Source organism: Fistularia commersonii, chromosome 8 (assembly GCF_037954325.1).
Source record: "Fistularia commersonii isolate RoL2024-O1a breed Wild chromosome 8, RoL_Fcom_v1.0, whole genome shotgun sequence".
In the NCBI taxonomy this organism is placed as follows: Eukaryota; Metazoa; Chordata; class Actinopteri; order Syngnathiformes; family Fistulariidae; genus Fistularia; species Fistularia commersonii.
Genome location: NC_141291.1, coordinates 4,703,026 through 4,722,879, shown reverse-complemented (window position 1 = coordinate 4,722,879; position 19,854 = coordinate 4,703,026). Strand labels below are relative to the sequence as shown.

Here is a 19,854-nt window from a genome sequence, read left to right as displayed (position 1 = left end):
AAGGTCAGAAACTTTATTGACAGAGTATAAATATAGGTACATTGTTTACAGTCATGAGTCGTTACCGTGGAGACCTGAGGGAACTCTTGTTTCTGTTGTTTTCTTTTTATAAACTCTTAGGTAAAGCCCCGTCCCACGTGACAACAGTTGCGGAGCAGATGGAGAAATACAAATATATATCTAATCGTAAAGAAATAGAATCTCGTAATAAAAGTTTTAAATAGAAACTGGGACGGGCCCCTCACGCACTGACTGATCACGTGCTAGCTGGCGATGGGAAGTTACGAACCCTGCCAGGATAAGTTAAAAGGAAAAAAAAAAGAAATAGTCTTTACAGCAGAGACAGCAGGTCAGGAGGATGTGATGTCACAGCGGTCTGTGAGAGCGAAGAGGGGGCGGAGCCACAGTGTGACATCATCACCCGGTAAGAGACGGGGTGTGTGTGTGTGTGTGTGTGTTTGTGAGCCCTTTATGTAACAACAAATGGCCAAGGGAACGGTGAAAGTAACTAAATATTGAAGGGAAACAGAAAAGTTGTCGGAGGTGGCTATGTAACACCGTTGAAATGAATGATTGTAGAACCTAACAACAAACAACAAAACAGGTGATGAAGACCTAACTTGTCAGCAGCCCCGGCTCCGTGTCAGTATGATCATTTTTTAGGGCTTACTTTTGGTTAGCATGTTTAGCAGATTAGCATGCTCATCAGAATGAAAGAAAGAGAGCAGCGATAAGAACATATTATTACCATGTGATGTTTTGCAGCTTGTAATGATTGGATGGATCGGCTTTTTGTGGCCGTTTCTCGTACTGGAATGTTACGCAAATATTCGTTTCTTTGGTTCTCTCATCTGATTGTTTATCAAACCTGAGTCTGTTTCAGAAAAGGGTTTTAGGGAAAAAAAAGCACCTGAGATAACTGTTGCAACATCTTTTCTCTTTTTTTTTTTTTTTTTTTGAAGTTTGGATCGACGGCTGGAGTGAAGGTGAAGATTCTGCCGTGAAGAACAGGGCGACGGACTTATTTTTTGTACAGAGTTGGGAGTCTATAAATAGGTTGTTGTGATTTGGTCAGAGGTCAGCGTGATTGACTGCCGTCCTCTGCTTGTGATTGGCTTCCGTCATCCGTCTTAGATTGGCACTCTTTGTCGGCCTGTGATTGGGTCTGGTCCTTTGCAGCCGTCTCTGGGCATTCCTCAGTGTGAGGCTGGCTTCCCTCCTCGCCGTTTGGCGATTGGCTCCCATCCTGAGTGCGCGTTTGGTCTTCCTCCTGAGTGTGCGACTGGCTCCCGTCCTCGCCGTGTGATTGGCTCCCTTCATTGGCGTGCGCCTGGGCTTTGTCATCGGCGTGTTTGAACATCAGAATGGAGTTGTAAATCTTGAGGGCGGGACCCAGCTTGATCGACATGATCCTGACAATGTCCCGTTGGGTGAGCAGCAAGAAAGCCCGCCCATCGATTTCCTGCAAAGAAAGCGGAAGTTATTCATACACGTCGGTTATGGAATTGGAGATGTCCAAAGCTGGTGAATGCGGTCTCACCTCATCCTTAAAGCGTTTGGCCTGCTGCTCGCAGCCAGGAAGAGACTCAATGAACTCTGACACCTGGAGAGACACGGACAGATGTGTGAGACAGGCAGGCAGATGGACAAGACAGGCAGATGAGGGCGGGAGAAGACGAAGACAGGCAGACCTGTTGCACGCTCCAGTGTTGCACGGTGTCTGCGTGAACTCCGGTGACCCCCGGCAGCAGCTTGCGGTGTTGCTCCCAGCAGAGCGTCAGGTCCCGGCCCGGCTGTGCAGACATGGCCGACAGGAAGATGGACTGGTGGAGAGCGGCCTGGAGGCTGGACTCGGCACCTGCGTGACGGGCAGAAAGGTGAGCTCCTCGCTCTCTCATACCGCCGCCCTGCTTCCCCACAATCGCGGGTTGTTGGGGGGGGGGGCGACACCTCAGCCGCTGCAATCGAAAGAGCCGATTCATCGGCCTGCTGTTTCCATGGGAACACAGCGAGGATGGTGAGGCAGCTGAGTGTGTCTGTGTCAACTTCAAACAAAAGGAACAGGTCAGGATGGTTGCTATGGTTACCCACGGATTAAGTTTATTGGTTTCAACCAACAGCTGAGTCCTCGGGTGAGTTCAAACGCAGTAGAAGAAAAAAAAAACCTGCATCATTCTCCATGGTTGCCATGGTTACACAACATCCATAATTTAACAACACATAACTGTTGAGCAGTGATATAACTGATTCAAAATACCAGGCAACTATTCTGGAATACTCGGATTATATTTTAGAGTATTTAGAAACTCTTCCATGATACCGAGTACCTGGATACTATATTATTATTTCAAGATACAAGGTCATTAATTGAGATACTTGGGCTTTACTTCAGCCCTTGCAGTGCTACTGCTTCTAGTACCTGGTGTGAGCTCCTGGAGGTTAACCTCCTCTTCTTCCTGTTTCAGACAGAGGAGTTTGGCTGGCTGGGACAGTCTGGGGGAAACAACAAGGAAATGAGTGACCATTCATATCAACCGATGCACTAGCCACGGTAGCTAACATGAGCTAGAAGTGTGCAGGTCCAGCATAATCTGAGATGTTTTGCCTGTGTGTGTGTGTGTGTGTGTGTGTGTGTGTGGGACAGGATGATCGAGTGATTGATTAACTGCCGGGTCACCTGTCTGTCAGTCTTCTCTTGCCCAGAGGAAGTAGCACGGCGTCGTCTTTGGATTCCGTCTTCACTTCTCTACTAATGGACACAAACACGCAACTCAGTTCGTGTGCTGTTGTTGCCGTTCCTCCATGACAAAGTGGCTCAGTAAACAAACCAGCTGACCTGTCGGGCGGCTTGACATCCTGATGCATGCTGATGGGCACCAGGGTGACGACCCGCTCTCCTCCCAGCCGGTCCGGGAGAACCACCTCTTTACGCACGTTGATATCCGAGTACGGGCAACCAAAGGCACTGGGGGACGGGAAAAACAAGATACATGACAGGGCGTTTAAAAGAAAAAACAACGACTCAGCGTTTGGATGATATTTCATAGTGAGTAGTAGGAGCAGTACCTGTGGTGTCCTGTGTATTTGGGTCCTTTGATATGTCCAACTCCTCTGCAGCCTGGAGTTGGACACACACCCTGAGAGGGGGAGGGCAGGGGGTTGAAATCTGCCACACACACACACAGACAGACAGACACACACGTCAACCCTGTTAATGTTGATTTTGTACATTCATCTTTGAATGACCTGTCTCTCTTCTCTTTCTCCGTCTCCCTCTCTTTCTCTGATTATCGGTCTCTCTGTCCCTACGACCTGTCTCCCTGTGTGTCTCTCTGACCTGTCTGTCTGACCTGGGGGGGGTTCCAGTGTGTGTCCTGTCCGCTGACACCAGCTGACCGGGTGAAGGTCGCAAAGGTCGCTGTCGCACCAGACATCAAACTGCTGTGACCAGCCGTCATAGTGGACCTGTGCACCAACACACACACAAACCTGGTGTCTTTAGCATGCACCCGCATCAGTCAGACAAGACAGACAGACAGACAGGAAGTACCTTTACTCTGTGGTCTTCTGTTGCTGTTACTGTGGCGACACGAATCAGCACCGGGTTCCTTCTGTCGACCGCCTCCAGTTTTTGGTTAACCCGGAAATTGTGCGGAGCTCTCTGATTGGACAGAATATCCTGGTTGGCCGAGCCGCCCGTCATTCTCTGACTCCCCCTCTTACTCATCTACCCCCCCCCCCACCCCTTACCAGCTTGAAGGCCGAGCTGGGAGCGGGAGTGGATCCAGTTTCCTCCAAATATTCAGTCCACACAAAATTCTCAGGGTTCGGATGACCTGGAGAAGAAAAGGCAGGAATGAAGTGATTCAGAGTAACGCAAAATTAAAACCATGATAAGACTGCATGTGTGTGCGTGTGGCAGTGTGCACCTTGAGGAGCCGTCAGAGGCCGCCCGTGTTCCTCGCACCATCCGACGGGGTGGATGTACGGACTGCTGCCGTTGCACCTGATCGATCAGCCGGTGGGTCAGTACATGGAGACACGAGGCGTCTACGTTTGTCTCATCTGTCTCTCTTGACTGTCTCACCAGTAGTCGTACGTGTCGTCCCAGTTGTCGAAGTGAACCAGGAAGCGGTCCTCGACCACATCGGCCACCGAGGCGACACACACCAGCCCCGGGTTCTTCCTGTCGACGGCCTCCAGCTTCATCCCCACACGGAACGCACAGACCTGAGAACCAGAGTCGGGACGGTGAGGGTCGGACCGACGGACAGACAGGGGGAACGACAGACTGGTACTGACAGCAGAGCGACAGGGGAACAGCGTCGGCGGCGCCGCCTGAGAGCCGGTGGACTGAAGGTACTTTGTCCAATCGAAATCGGTCTCACTGTTACCTGAGGGGACAAAGGAGATGGGCGGTGAGGCCTGCGGACATGTGGGGGGCAGTCAATTTAGATCTACGTCATCTATATCAGGGAGGTTGTGGCATCTGCCCCGTTATGTCTTAATGAGGTAACCACCGGGGGGCGGGGCTAACCTTTGGGTGGGTGGAGCTTGTGGTTGTTGTCGCTACACCAGCCGGCGGGTCGGAGGTCGGAGGAGTCGGCGTTCACCCAGAAGTCGTAGCTCTCCGAGTAGCCGTCAATGTGCAGACGCAGACGGAACCCAATCACCTGGCGGGGGGGGAGGGGGGGTGGACAGGGCTATCACCGTGGAGACAGACAAGACGGTTGACCCTTCACCTGTCAATCGCAAGCCATTCATCATCTCATTCACACCGGTAGACAATTTACAGTCTCCAATGAACCTTGTTTCTGGAGGAACTGGAGTGAACCCAGGCAAGAACAGGAGATCATGGAGACTTTATTCAGAGAGAACCAAGTCCATCACAGGAATCGAACCTTCTTCCTGAGAGGCTGACTGCTGCACTGACATGTTAATACTAGTCTAATATCTGGTTCAGCTCAACTGTAGGATTGTCCTGCAGTTTGGTCAGAGTGTGTAACCCCTAGTTCTGATCACCTCATCCATTCAAAGCACACTCAGGCACGGGGTTGTATGTGTGTGTGTGTGTGTTACCTCAGCAACAGTCAGCACACAGAACATGGAGGGATGCAGCGGGTCGACTCCCTCCAGCTTCATCCCTACTTTGAAGCCATTCCTCCGACTGGGAAAAGACTGGGACTGGAAGACAGACAAGTGAGAGAAAAGGGAGACCCGTCATCTTTCTGACTGTGTGTGTGTGTGTGTGTGTGTGTGTGTCTTACCTGTGTGAAAACTGAGGTTGGTGCAGCTTCTGCATTCTGCTGGTTAAGATAATGCTGCCATGACCAGGAGCGTCTCCTCACACTCACTGAACACACACACACGCTTATATTACTTTCCATGAAAACAGTTTGATGATCAGTTATTGATGAGCAATGAACCCTTGTCAGAGTGAGACACCATACTTTGTACAAAGAGGGACATGAAAGCAATTTTTACTTTCTATACAAGACACTGATTTAAACATGGATGACAAGTGTGTGTGTGTGTGTGTGTGTGTGTGTGTGTGTGTGTGTGTGTGTGTGTGCAACCTTGAGTGCTGCTGACTTTGCTCTTCATCTTCTGTCTTCTTTGGTTTATTCTCTGATGGAGGACAGTTGCATTGACAGTGAGTCAATGTGACAAAAGGCCATCATAACAACAGGTGCGGATCAATATCGTCACAACACAAAGTAACCCTAACAATAACCACACTGTGTGTGACTATTCAGACAGTGACATGGACTAGCTGGTTAAGATGGTCACCAATGCGTTATGTAATAAACAGGAAAATGGTGACATAAGAAGTGACACAAACCAGAACTGCAGCTTACATCTGTTTTCAAGAGTAGATGTATTTGTTGTTGTCTACAACAAAAAAAAACACTGATCGATTATTTTCGTTAACCCTCTTGTTATCGAGTATCAAATGTTTTTCAGTTGATCCAGAATCCCCCCAGTCACGTGTCTCCAGCCTCATCCTGATAGAGCACGTCCGTTTCCTGTTCACATCCCCGGATGTCCGATCGATCGTATCGATCGGCAAACCCGACAGATGCGGAACCGCTCTCCGACGCGAGCGCGGCCGAACCTTTCAAATCGCCAATCGATAGTTTGGGATCGATAACCGTCCGAGAGATAACTCCCGTCGCGAAGTTCGCCCCGCGCACGCGCCCGACGCACCGCTTTGCAGGCCTTGCTAACCGATGCTGGCTACCGGAAGTGCGGGCGCCGCTTCCGGTCGAATTTGACAGTTTCGCTCCCCGGATCCATGTTAAAATCAGGAAACACAAACACGACGGACAGCCGCGGGCCCGAGGCGCGTCCCGGGGTCCCCGCTGGGCCTCCCGGCGGCGGGCGCGGCTGCTGCTACGGCGGCGGCAGCAAGAGAGGGGGAGGGAGCCCGGGGACCGGCCGGCGCGGCCCGCCGGAACCGGGACTTAGGACGGGACTTACCGGGTTTGACGGTCCGAGACTCCTGACAGCAACACAACACGGAAACGCTGGGCTCTGACGTCAACGCGCATGCGCCGTGAGGATGGGGGCGCGCGCGCGCGGACGAGCCAGTGAGCGAGCGGCGAGATGCGCGTCCCAACAGTAATATTCATTTATGTTTTTTTTTTAATTTAATTCAAAATACTTACATTTCAACAGTAAAACCAGAAACACAAACCTCGAGTTTTATTTTTCTTTACTGAAGGTCCAGAAAAAAAATGTATCTGATAAATCGAAACCAATAAATCACTTTTAATCCCAATACCTGAAATGCCCCTCTATAATTCCTTTTTTTCGGCTGTATTTCAATGCCCAGTCATATTTTTATGTTTTTGATAATGTAATATGTATTACTGCTACTTTTAAAAGGCCTTGTATCCGATTCGTGTAAATTAACTGCAACCAGAAAAATGGGAACCGTTGATCATCTTCGCTCCGAATCATCAATGTGGTTTGTTCCCTGATTATTTTTAAAACTACTTACTACATTTACTACACCCTTTATCTAATCAGAAACACTGGAGTTTTTGTTGATGATGAAGATGAGATGCGTTAAACAGGGCAAAGCAAGATGGAAGATAATGATGAGGATGATGAAGGAGAAGGAGACGCAGAGATGAAAAGTTCCACTCCTCAGTCCAGCTGAGCTGAGCAGAATCTGGAGCTGTTTACCAGGAAGTCTGCGCTGTGGAGGTCCTCCCTCCCCTCCTCGTCCTCTTAGTCATTTGCAGGATCGGCAGTCGATGAAGCAGCAGGTCAGTTTATTTCGCTTGTCACTGTCTGTATTGCCATTTATAACCTGGTTATAGTGTAGTATAATATATAGATAAACATGAATATGTGTAATAAAAGTAATAATGTACATAACAACTTTTTGGGGGCAAATATTAAACTGAATCGCTCAACGTAATATTGAAATTATTTCTTTCAAATATTTTTCTTTTAAGATATTACCCAAACTTGCAGTTTGCTAACATCTCGGGAATGTTTATGCGAATGGCTTCGACTGACAGCTCAAAGATAATATATTATTGTTATAACATTATTGTCATATTCAGATGTGTTCGTTTCATGACTCGACGTGCCCTGTCCTTGGCATTATCATGATTAAATTGGAACCCAGACCAAGTCCTGGTCCAGAGCCGGACCGGCCAGTCAGATCAGGGTCTCCGATGTCTCCAGAACCGGATGGTTTCCTGCTCCTCATTGGACATCTCAGGTTTCCTTCTGAGGGGCTGGAGGGAAGCCGACCTGCTGCCGGGATCCATTTCCTCTTAATGGACTTGTAGCGGCAGCTAGCGTTAGCCTGCGGCCCCCACTTTGTCCTCCCCTGGGCACTAAAATCATTAAACACACACACACGCAGATCAATTCGGAAGACATCTGTCCATGCTTACCATCAAAATGTATCTAATCGGGCCACGTGACAGGAAGCGTTCCCCTTCGTCATCCTCGTCTCCTTTTAAATCACCTGGCGCCGGCGCCACGTTTAGCGGGTCTGAAGCGGGCGGAGTCAGGATGCCGTCGTCAACCCGCCCGCGGAAGTTTCGGCGGTAAAGTTTCAAAACACGTGAACTAATTTTCCCTCCACAGGATGTTGTCGCCAGGTGACACCCGCTATAGCTGTGCCTCCACTCAGACCGTGACCCCTAACCCCCGCCGCGTCGCCATGGAAACGTACTGGCGGGAGGTGCAGAGCATTCAGGAGGAAAAAGAAGGCGAGGAGGAGGAGGAGGAAGAGGAGAGGAAGAGCATGGACGGTAAGGTGGAGGTCCGCGGCGGAGGCGGGGAGGAGGTCTCATCTAGCTCTCTCTGACCTCCGTGCTGACCTGCAGAGGTGGAGGTGGAGGAGGCCTGGCTGACGGAGGCGGGGCTCTCCTCCCTGGTGACGGAACCCTCGTCGTCCGACGCCCCCCCGCCGGACGAGACGCCGCCGGCCGAGGCGCTGCTGTCCACGCTGACGCGACAGCAGGCCGCCACCGTGAGGAGGAGGCTGAACACCTACACTGAGACGCTGAGGAAGAGGAACAGGCAGCCAATCAGAGACGTTCGGGACATTTTTACTGCGGTGGGAAAAGGGCACGCACAATACGCGTACAAAAATAGACATGAACACGACCAAAAATAGACACGCACGCACAATACAAACATATAAAAAATAGAAGCACATTACGCTTTAAAATAGAAATATCCAATGCATTTACACACAAAACACACATGCAATATACTCACATTGCATGTGAATAAACATACAAAAATACACATCAAATGCACACTCTACACAAATACACTAAAATATACAGATGAAACACAATCACATTCACAATGTACATGAAATATGCTCACAATAAAAAATACACCAAAACGTATTGACACTACTTCGGAAATACATGCAAAAATATTCAAATGCAGTACAATCGCACAAAATACACCTGTAACACATGTGCGCACCCAATAAACACAAAAACATACAAACAAAAATAAGACGTACAATAAAAAGACACATAAAATGTACACATGTGATACATTCACATACACAAATATTCATTCAATTCCAACACACAAAATACACACACACTCAATACAAATACATATACAGTAGAAAGACTAAAATATACAGAAGCAATCCAATCACAGACCACACACACACAAAACACATATTAAATATGCACACAATACCAATACAAAAAATATGCAAATACCTACACACTCGCAACACATACTCACAATTCAAAAATGCATAAATTCATACACAAACACATGTATCCTTTACAGAGGCAGCCAATTAACTTCATTGATTACAAAGTGAGTCCCCCCCCACACACACGAAAGACATCCAAAACACAAACACAATACAGATAAAAATAGACACAAACACAATATGAATACACTCAAAATTACACTTACAATGAAGGTCTTGAGGTCTTTTCAACCAAAAGAAACCAGACCAACATCTTTGCAAATTCAAGGCTTTTATTGTGAAAGAGAAGTCAATCATGTGATGACTCAGTCTGTCTTTGTCTCTTAAACACACACACACACTGGGAACGCAACGCAGGGTGATGACTCTGAGGACAGGAGCCCAGCGAGTCCTCCTCCCAGCTCCGAGCCGCCGTGTCGATACCACACCACAACTAAAACCATCCGCCGCAACACACCCTCAGGTAATCATTAAATCATTTTATGGCAGTTTTTAAAAAATAATTTCTTTTAGCTAGTTTCATTTCCAAAGTAGTGAAACTATAGAGGACCGAGGTCAGAGCCCTGGGGAACCTCACTGACCGTGTTTTGCAGCCCGGCCGACGCTTCACACCTTCCAGCTGAACAACCAGCTGCCCCTCGACCCCTCCCGCCCCCCGACTCACACACACTCTCCGACACACACGCACCCCGTGGCGCGCGCACAACCGGAGACGCGCGTCGTCTCACCCGCGCAGAGGCCAGCGGATTGGCTGCTGCGCGACTGTCCGTATTCGGAGGGAGTGGCCGAACACAAGCAGGGCGGCGACTGCTGGGACTGTCTGCAGGCCTGTGGAGACGACGGCAACGACCTGCCAGTGGGTGCAGTAAAGTCTTAGCTATTTGTGTTTGATGCACATTAATCTGACATAAATACGTGTGTGTGTGTAGTTTGTCCCCGTCTCACCCTCTCAGGGTCTCTCTTCACCGGACGATCTGTCGTCCGATGACCTCAAACGTCTCGGTTTCATCTGTCACATCGAGCTCGCCACCTTCTTGTTGGCGTTCGGCGTCCAGACCAAGCGTACACATCCGCCGCGCCGTAGGAGCCCGGGTGAAATCCTATTATATTTCTAAATCTACCCAAGTTGGGGCTGGAATTTTACCTTAACAAATATGTGCATTTGTGTGTGTGTGTGTGTGTGTGTGTGTGTGCGTGCCAGACAGCGGTGTGTTTGGGGTCCCCCTCACCACACTGTTGGAGAATGACAGGAAGATGTATCCTGGGACCAGAGTTCCACTGGTCTTCCAGAAGGTAAAGCTATTAGAATATTTAGCTTTAGCCCACTGGCGTTTCTGTGAAAACCTTTAACATAGTTATGTGTGTGTGTGTGTGTATGTGTAGTTGTTGTGCTTCTTGAAGCAAGGTGGCCTCCAGACTGAAGGCATCCTCAGAGTTCCGGGGTCAGCTGCTAGGCTCAAGGTCAGCAAAGGTCACCATCGGGTTGATATCACCATGGCGATGCAACTGTCCGATGCTGGGCGCCAATGGCGAGGATAATTATCCTGCACAGGGGGGAGCCAATCACAACTGAGATTGACTTAGAGGCAGGGCTAAAACTGGACACGTCACCTGTCAATCACAGACAACCAACACTTCACCTCTCATTCACATCCTATGGAGAATTTAGTCTTAATTGAATAAGAACAACTTTATTTATCCCGAAGGAAATTGTTGACCGTGCTACATGCTAAAATGCTAAGATAGAACCTGGAGAGAATCCAAGCAGGAGAACACGTAGAACCCAGGGTGACCCAGAGGACTTACTTATTCAATGATCTGCAAACATCTAGGAAGTCTTGCAGAGCTGCAGTAGGCCTACCTGAGACATTGCCGTGCACCACAGCGCCCCCTGCTGGCCGCAGACTGAACTACAGCGTGTCCACAGGTTCTCCGCAAGGAGCTGGACAAGAACGCGTCGGGGTTCGACTGGACGACGCTGAGACAGGTGGACGCCGCCGGTCTGCTGAAGCTCTTCATCCGGGAGCTTCCAACGCCGCTGCTGACACACACGCACCTCACCACTTACCACGCTGTGCTGGGTACGTATACACACACACACACACACACACACACGCGCACGTACACTCGCTCTGCACGTCGGTGTGTTCGGAGCTGACGTCCGTTTACCTTCAGGCGTGTCGTCGACGGCCCATCAGGTCCAGGCTCTGCAGCTGCTCACCATGTTACTGCCCGAGTCCAACAGAGACACGCTGAGAGTAAATACACACACACACACACACTGCTAGACTTCATTGTATCATCACCGTGTGGCCCAGAACTCTGGAGAACCTGTTGTCGCCATGACAGATGCCATTCTGCGGTTGCAGATCTGCTCCCATGGTAACAGATAACTGTTTCCACGGCTACAGGCCCTGCTGGTTTTCCTGCGCGAGGTCGTCTCTCATCAGGACCAGAACAAGATGTCCCTCTGGAATGTCTCTATGGTGATGGCGCCCAACCTGTTTGCGTGTCACCGTGGCGGCGGCAGGCGCCCGGTCGCCGGGCAACATGAGGAGATGGCGGAGGCGGTGGGCGGGGCCCGGTTGGTGCGACTGATGATCGCGCACCAGGACCTGCTTTGGACGGTGAGGCCGTTAACCACGTGCATACGGCCATCGGGTGTGTTTCTGTGACGCCGCCTCGCCTCCTCCTTCGCCAGGTGCCCGTCTTCCTGCTCTCCCAGGTGAGACAAATGAACCAGGTGTCCAGGGGGAAGCAGCAGGGTCCCATCAGGCTGAGGAGGCGCCTGCTGTGGAGGAGGAACGACAGGAACGACAGGAACCAGGTGAGACCCTGCAGGGCGGCGCCACTGTCACCCTTGTGTGCCATGGGATATCCATGGTGTGTGTGTGTGTGTGTGTGTGCAGATCACAGAGCTGTGCGAGGGCTTGATCAGGGTGCACGCCCCCCGACACACCAAGGTTTCCATGGCGATACAGCTGGACGGACACACAACGGCCAGAGACGTCACGTCGCATTTTGAGTGCGACAACAGGTGCACATTTGCATTTTGCGTGGAACACACAAACACAAACACACACGCTGACTGAGTCATGTGATCTTCTCGCAGCCAACCAGTCGAGCACCTGTATGAAGTTGGAGGAAACATCTGTGAGTGAGACACCTCGGCGGCGTTCGCCCTTCTGTGTGACCCACTTCCTGTGTGACCGTCTGCCTGCCTGTACCGTCCCCCAGGTGAGCGCCGCCTCCACCCGGACTGCCTCCTGCTGGACGTGTACCGCGTCAACCCTCGCTGCGATTGGCTCATCAAACACTGATGGCCGCTCCCCGCCGCCGGCCCGGAGGACGACAACGGGGTGTTTCTCTGAGAGCCACCTCTGGTGCGGCGGCCGTGGGGAAAAAAGGGGCGGAGACTACAGGTACCTTCAGTACCTGGGGTTGTTTTACCGTTTCAGTATTCCCAGAACAGTTTTCTTCAATTTTTTTTCTTCAGGAATGCCATTTGTATTCTAGCCGTTTCAATGTCTACTGTCACCTAGCAACAGGCTGGTGTTGTCATGGTAACAGGGACAGTGTTTTTTTTTTCCTCCTCTCCCAGATCCATTGACTAAACTTTTGTGGCTTCACCGAGGTGAGAGGCAGAGAGAAAAATGGCCGCCTCTCGTGTTTAATCACTGTGGGGACGTCAGAAAAATCGATCAGGTATTGATGAGCGCGGTGGAGACGCGATTTACAGCCGCGGGAGATCCTGGGGAGAACTGAGAACATTGACGGCAGCAGGAAATAAACTGTTTCTCTCTTGACCTTCTCTCTTTCGATATGTGATGTCATCGCTTTAGCCCCGCCCCCTCACCTGCATGTTTTCTCTGCTTTTCTTTCAACAATATACACACTATATATTTATGCAAATTGCAAGTTCTTTCATGTAGATTTTAATAAGTATTTAATACATAAAATTAAAAATATGTGTATCTGCCTTAAAAAATATCAAGCTCTGCACAGTTTGGGGCAGCGTGCCGCCCGGAGCGGTCACCAGTTCATTCGCCTGTTTCCAGCGTCCCGTTTTCCCTCTCGGATTTGACGCGAATCCGAATGGAGTTCCGCGGCGTAGCGGGATAAAGAGGCTCAATCCCCCCCGCCGCGCTTGTTGTCCCGGTTCCTTCCTCCCGAGTCTTGGGGCTCGTCCGACACGGACGGAGAGGGTCGAGCCCGACACTGGGATTTTATGTACACGCCTTTTCCAACGGCGGCCTCGGTTCCTTTCGGACTGAGACATAAACGCTAAACCAACTCGGGTCGGTCTCGTGGTCGCTCGGATGACTGCCGAGTTCATTCGGAGCAGGTCCACAGATATGTAGGGTTCGGCTCCAGACCGCGACCCTGTAAACTTGATTGACAGTTCAAGGCGGCGAGGCGTCGGAGTCCTTCGGGTCGCGTCAGACGTTTGGATCGGCGTCTCACTTCACCACGGCACCGCCGGCGCTCATCCAGTCACAGTGAAAACACGTTCCAACACGGTGCGGTTTTGTGGATGCCGCCCGAGTGTTACGCCGCCGCCGGAGGAAGTCCGTAAGCCGCGCGGGCCGGACACTTCCCCGGCGGCCGCCGTGGGCCAGACGTGACGACGCAGGTCTGGGGTGTGTCGGGGCGGCCGCCGCTCCCCGGATGCTACGAGCAGCCGATGTCCTCCAGGTGTTGCTCCTCGGCAGCCATGGCCGCCGCCTGCAGGGTCTCCGTGTCGCTTTGCAAGGGATTCAGCTGCTTCCTCTCGCTGTGCATGTTGTTCTCGTGGCGCTTTAGGTCGGACGCCTGCACGCACGCACACACATACACACACACACATACCGTTGTCATCATACTGTAGTACCCACTGACAGGAAGTCCTTGGTTTTCAACATACTCGGCCGATGGTGTTTCATGGTTACGTCACCACCACCCCTAAATTTACTAAAAAGTTTCGTTCCATCATTCGGACATACGGCCTTTGCTACCTTAAAACAAATTTCACGTGGGAACTAGTTGACAAGCAAGTTGGACAAACACGTTGTCACGTGGCGCAAAACAAAGAAGGCGGCTTTGTTTACACTCGCCGCTTGTACTTTCGTTTTCATTTCACTTGCAATGAAAATTGCATTACGTCACGAATACCAACCAAAGTCCACAGCGATTAAGACCTGCAGTATCAGAAGTCGTGCTTAGCAGTGCAGCGGAGCCTTGACTTGTTAGTTTGAGTTCCGTGACCGAGCACATAATTCAATTTGCTCATTGAATTTCCCCAATAAAATGAACTGAATCGCTATGACTCAGCTCCAAAAAACAACTTTATGAATAACGAGAAAAAAACAAAACAAAACATAATAAAAGAGAAATTAAAAGAGAAGGTTTTATTATGTGTATTTCCCTCGAAAATCGGATAAAGATGCCAGCGGTGGAGGTTGGGGGAGTTTTTCTTTCGGTGCTCTATTGTGTAGCTTAACTTACCACCCACCTCACGCTAAAGGTAACCGGCACACTTTGCTACACTTTATGGCTAAACATTTAACAACGGAGTGAATGCCGGTCCTCTTTTTAAACCAATCAAACCGTCCCCGACCGGCTTTGAATGACTCTTCCGATGCCTCGAACATTGACTTTCCTCCCGTCTGCTGCACCAAATCCCTTTGAATATTCTCACAGAGGATGCTCACCATCACTGTATCTCACCGACAATAACTTCTCCGTCTCTTCACGGCCAAAATTGTCAAATCACTCATCCCGCTCGCTCCTAACTTAGATCTCAGCTTGTGCTACAAAGTGCGGCTTGTATCTCAGACACAAGTCAATGCTTGTAAGTCAAGATTCCACTGTACTACTATAAGTGGAGTGAGGCCTGCAAGTACCTTGGCGAAGGCCTTGGTGCAGGACGGACAGACGAAGGGCTTCTCTCCTCTGTGCCTCCTTTCGTGATCCTTCAGGTGGGACTTGTGTTTGAAGGCCTGGCAGACGGACAGACAGACAAATGAGATGTGAACAGGCGGCGGCGCTCAGTCGGACGGACAGGTGAGGGGCGTCACCTTGTCGCACATCTGGCAGGCGAAGGGCCTCTCGTTGCTGTGGACCCTCTCGTGTTTCTTCAGGTCGGGCGCCCGAATGAAGGACTTGCCGCAGGCGTCGCACCGGTAGGGCTTGAAGCCCGTGTGGATCTTCAAGTGTTCTGGAGGAGGAGGAGGAGGTCAGCGCTGCAGGCGGACGCAGGGAGGCGGGTAGGTTCTGGTGAGGGGGGGGGCTTACCTTTCAGGTGGGCGTGAGTGGTGAAGGCTTTGGTGCAGATCTCGCAGGCGAAGGGGCGCTCGGCCGAGTGGAGCTTCTCATGTTTCCTGAAGATGAGAGCGTCACGTCGGTGAGAAACACGTGGGTGACGCGGCGGGCGGCGTCCGGCGTGGCGCCCCGGCCCCTCACCTGAGCCGGCTCTCGTCCAGGAAGGTCTTCCCGCAGACGGGGCAGGCCAGCTGCTCCCGGTGTCCGTACAGCAGGTACTCGAATTTCATGTCGGCGGTGGCTGTGGTCCAGCCGGGCGGCTGCTCGTCTTTCACCTCGCCCATGCTGTCCGTGAACGCCAGCGTCTGCGTGGCGTGGTGCTCCGCCCCCAGCTCTTTTGGCTCCGTCTCCATGTCACCCACCACGTCCTGGTCGTAGCAGGTCACCTGGTGGTAGCGCCTTGCGTCAGCTAATTCGCTTGACACACACAACCCGTGTGTGTGTGTGTGTGTGTGTGTGTGTGTGTTATTACGTGTCTGCACGTCTCCTACCTTGTGCACATCGTCATTGGTCAGCTCCTTCAAAATGGCTTCCTGGACGCGCAGCGCCGCGCTGGGAGATTTATCTAGCTCCTGATTGGCGGTCGCATCGACAAGGTCCTCTGCGCTGGGCGTGTCATCGTGCTCCCCGAGAACCTACGCGCACACACACACACACACATACACATACACACACACACACACACAAGTAGAAACTCGTGTGTTACAAAGAAATAACATTAAGAAACTTTGTAAGAAGGCTTCATCTACAGAGAGGACGTGAGTTTGTTTGTCGAAAGCCGAAAACGAAAGTGAGCTTTGAGTTCTTCCGAGTATTTTCAGAGCGGCTCCACCCTGTATCTGAAACGATTATTCCCGGGGATTTTCAGCTGCAGCCGGCAGAGGCCCCTCCGACGAGAGCTCACCTCCGATCTCGGCGGATGATCAAAATTTGCCGACCGCGTCGAAATACGCTCCGAGTGCGCGCCGCGATCACAACGGCTTCCCTCAAAGACCAGACTCCTGCTGACTGGAGGAGGTCTGGAGTTTGCTCCATTGGTCAGGGATGCCTTCCATTTTCCACGTCGGGGAATGTTTCGAGCGGAGCTGCTGACCGACGTGCTCCCTGGCGTGAGCGCCCGTCACCCGACGCGGACCAAGTCCCGACCAATCGGCTTTTTGGAGCTGCTCGACAAGGCGGGGAAAAAGACGGGGGCTCGCGGGAATTCAGCTATTCCAAGTCAATCAACCTCCTGAGTCAAAATCAATCCTAGCTTACTCATCATATGCTAATGTGTGGCAAACACACGTTTCGTGTCACGGGGATCATCTCAAAGCGGACGATCGACCCACCGATCGATCGATCGATCGAACCGGATATTGACGGATCGGGTCACCCGTCGGCGGTCATACCTCGGCGTCGGCTGCCAGCTGAGCCTCGGGCGGCAGCGCCATCTTGACGATGTCGAAGGGGAACTTCTCTTTTTCTTCGGACGACACGTCTCGTTTCTGGGGGAGCGGACAGAGCGAGTCACACGCCGGGGGCGGAGCTTGACGGGGACGGGATCAGATGTTTATCAATATGTGCATTCGCCGTGTCATGCCGGGTCGCGGGCGAAGCCGCCGGTCGTCCGGGCGACGTCGTCACGCGGCTCACCTGGGAGCAGAGTTTGTCCAGGAAGCGGATGCCAAGGATCTGTCCGGATGACATCATCAGGTTGACGTCCCTCTTCTTGACAGAGATCTTGGCCGTGTACATGTAGTTCAGCACCTCCTCGAAGATGTCGGACCGGATGAAGTCGATCTCGATCACCGAGGAGTTGTCCACCTGCGGACAAACCTCCAGCTCAGCAGGACGTCTGCTGGGAACCACCCGCTTTGAGGCGCTAACCTCCGGATATGCGGCTAAAACGTAAGCTTGCAGATCTGCGGCCACGCGGATGCAGCAACTACAGGCTAACGCAAGCTAGCTGTATCTGTTGTCACGTTGGATCTCTCTCCTGATTGGTCACTACTGTCACCTGCTGAATTCAGCAGCCAATCACGAGATGCTTCAGCTATTACATTGACATTACAACTGACAGTACTGACCAATTTTGGCATGTTTAAATTCAAACATCCGCTAAACCTGAACTTCAACTGTGCCGGGGCTACTTTTTCAAGGAGTCGGACAGTACTGTGTGCTCCAAGTAATCGAACGGTACCACGCTTGTTGGAGTACAAGTCCTTATTTCGGGGGAATGCTTTTCACCTCTTCTCTTGGTACCTTTGTGAGTAGTTATTCACAGTACTCGGGCGGCACACCGAGTATTCAGTGGGATTCTAGCGACGATTCGTCTCGGCCAGGAAGTACCTCGTGCTTTTTGAAGAGTTTCTTGAAATAGTTGGAGCAGGCGGCGAGGACGCAGCGGTGCGCGCGGAACTTGACGTCCTCCACCACCACGGCGATGTCACAGTGCTCGCCCTCCAGTCGCTGCTCGTTCAGCAGCTTCAGGAAGATGCTCTTGTGTTCGTCGTCGACGTACTTCACTGTCTCCGCCATCGGGGGGGGGGGGAGTCCTCGAGAAGGTCCGGTGACCAGGGGAGACGCCGGGGAGGACGGTGACTTTTACGTTGGCGCTTCACGACTCCGAACGGCACCTGAACAGGAAGCAGCTCTGAGTCCGGAGATGTAAACTCAACCGCCTCGCCGCTTGCGTACAATCGCGACCGATTGCACACCGCCATCTTGATACAACCGTAACTATCACACCCTCAGCTGATGTTTTCACCATCTTGCGCTATCTCCTTTCTTGCAATCAATCTGACAATATTCTTAATTCTCCATCCAAGAGGCTTGAAGATATCTCTTGAGTGAGATGTCTTCAAGACAACACATTCAAATGCAGTTGCCACAAAAAAAAAATTTGATAAGAATTCACCTGGACCTGGGTGACTGAGAACCTCTGCAGAATGCTAATCTTGTGTCTTAACAGACCATTACATAGCACGTTAATGGGTAATGACAGACTCTGTATTGATCTTCACTCGGAAGTGATCCACAACCGGTTACTCCAAAATTCTGGGAAGTCAGGGCCCCGGTGCGAACCGAGTAGACAGTAGGGACTATAAGTAATCGATGAGTTAATCAATTCATCGACTAAGAAATGACTTTCTAAGTCTACCACTACAATGATGTGACTTTCATTCTTGAAATGTGAAAGTAATTTATAAAACAACCCATAATAACAACAGAAAAAAAAAATCGTAATAATTTTAGATTCTCAACATATTTTTAATGTAATTTTTACTTTTGCCTTTTAATTTATAAAAAGTATGTCCCTCTCTAATTTCCATGCCCCCCACGCCCCCACCCCCATACAACGTGAACACCGTCGGTCCCGGCCGTTCATGTCCCTTCGGCGGCGCGGACACGCGCCGAGGCGTGTGCACGGCCGACGATGCGTTCACGCCTCCTGACGACAGAGCACCGACGGGCTGGCGGCTCCTTCCCGGGGAGGTGCGGCGGCACCGGGGCACGCCGCGTTCGGGACCGCCGGGGAACCGGGAACTGGAACCGGACCGGACCCTGACGATGTTCGGTCCGCTTGAGGAGGTTCGGGCTCGGATAACCACCTGACGGAGCGCCGAGCGACGGGAACGGGACGTCGGAAGAGGATTGTTGACACCCGGACCGGGGGGACGCTGTTACCGGAACGGTGTTTTCGTGTTCGGGAGAACCGAAGCTGCGGTCCCTGCCAAGCTAGCATGCTAACATAGGGCTAGCACGGGGGGAGACGTTAAGTAGTCCCGGCGGTTACCGGGGCTCCGCCGGTGTTTACCCGGGGTCGTTTCGGCCCGGTTCGTGTGATGCGGGTCGGTGCTCGTTTCGGCGAGAGCGGAGGGAGAGCGGGGGTTGATTAAATGGCGGACACGCCGACCGCTCGCTTTCCACACAAAATGGCGTGTCCCTCCGCCGCCCGGACCATCTGCCTCCGCGTCCGCCGTCAAAACCGCGAGCGTTCCCGGCGGACGGTGCGCGCGGGGGCCACGTGCGGGCTCGCGGACCCCCCGCGCACCGGGACCCGCACGCAGGCACGCGGCCTCGGCCGCACGAACGAGGCCCCGCACTCGAGCGGCCATGAACGGGCTCGAGAGCGCGCAGCATCCTCGCGGAAGCGGGAAGGCGAAAAGCGCGGGTCCGCGACAGCGGGACTCACCGGGGCTGCGAGCCGGGGTACGAGCGGTCCTCGGGGGCGTCGGCGCCGCGGGCCCGGACGCTCTGCCCGGTTGTTATTGTTGTTGTTGTTGTTGTTGTTCCGAGGACGAGCGCGGAGCTGGAGGCCGCGCTTTGCGCTAGCGCGTCACTGCAGGGGC

At 51.9% G+C, this 19,854-nt stretch overlaps 3 protein-coding genes across 4 annotated transcripts; 1 reads left to right on the top strand and 2 right to left on the bottom strand.

Annotated features, from left to right (window-relative positions):
• On the bottom strand, window positions 1-6,532 carry l3mbtl4 (L3MBTL histone methyl-lysine binding protein 4). 2 transcript variants are annotated; one of them, XM_086150626.1, is made up of 18 exons: window positions 6,481-6,532; window positions 5,577-5,628; window positions 5,268-5,353; window positions 5,080-5,184; window positions 4,538-4,673; window positions 4,303-4,394; window positions 4,088-4,230; window positions 3,930-4,006; window positions 3,751-3,836; window positions 3,551-3,661; window positions 3,351-3,465; window positions 3,067-3,166; window positions 2,837-2,965; window positions 2,678-2,749; window positions 2,420-2,493; window positions 1,692-1,858; window positions 1,541-1,603; window positions 1-1,462 (listed from the first exon to the last, which is right to left on the bottom strand). In XM_086150626.1, the coding sequence occupies exons 2-18, from the start codon at window positions 5,602-5,604 to the stop codon at window positions 1,079-1,081; spliced, it is 1,968 nt and encodes a 655-aa protein (XP_086006752.1). In that variant the 5' UTR covers window positions 5,605-5,628; window positions 6,481-6,532; the 3' UTR covers window positions 1-1,078. The 2 variants fall into 2 exon arrangements, with proteins under 2 accessions (XP_086006752.1, XP_086006750.1); XM_086150624.1 differs by having other exon boundaries at window positions 4,088-4,394.
• On the top strand, window positions 4,216-13,026 carry arhgap28 (Rho GTPase activating protein 28). The gene is made up of 18 exons (XM_086150627.1): window positions 4,216-4,359; window positions 5,085-5,199; window positions 7,080-7,274; window positions 8,113-8,279; window positions 8,355-8,587; window positions 9,578-9,683; window positions 9,814-10,076; window positions 10,150-10,312; window positions 10,422-10,513; window positions 10,604-10,681; window positions 11,148-11,301; window positions 11,396-11,478; window positions 11,632-11,847; window positions 11,922-12,047; window positions 12,130-12,257; window positions 12,333-12,373; window positions 12,458-12,642; window positions 12,822-13,026. The coding sequence occupies exons 4-17, from the start codon at window positions 8,114-8,116 to the stop codon at window positions 12,538-12,540; spliced, it is 1,932 nt and encodes a 643-aa protein (XP_086006753.1). The 5' UTR covers window positions 4,216-4,359; window positions 5,085-5,199; window positions 7,080-7,274; window position 8,113; the 3' UTR covers window positions 12,541-12,642; window positions 12,822-13,026.
• A 113-nt stretch (window positions 13,027-13,139) lies between these two features.
• On the bottom strand, window positions 13,140-19,854 carry zbtb14 (zinc finger and BTB domain containing 14). The gene is made up of 10 exons (XM_086150628.1): window positions 19,698-19,854; window positions 17,852-18,138; window positions 17,156-17,326; window positions 16,912-17,007; window positions 16,012-16,155; window positions 15,662-15,906; window positions 15,494-15,579; window positions 15,277-15,416; window positions 15,103-15,198; window positions 13,140-14,032 (listed from the first exon to the last, which is right to left on the bottom strand). Exons 2-10 carry the CDS (start codon window positions 18,038-18,040, stop codon window positions 13,892-13,894), a joined length of 1,308 nt encoding a protein of 435 aa, XP_086006754.1. The 5' UTR covers window positions 18,041-18,138; window positions 19,698-19,854; the 3' UTR covers window positions 13,140-13,891.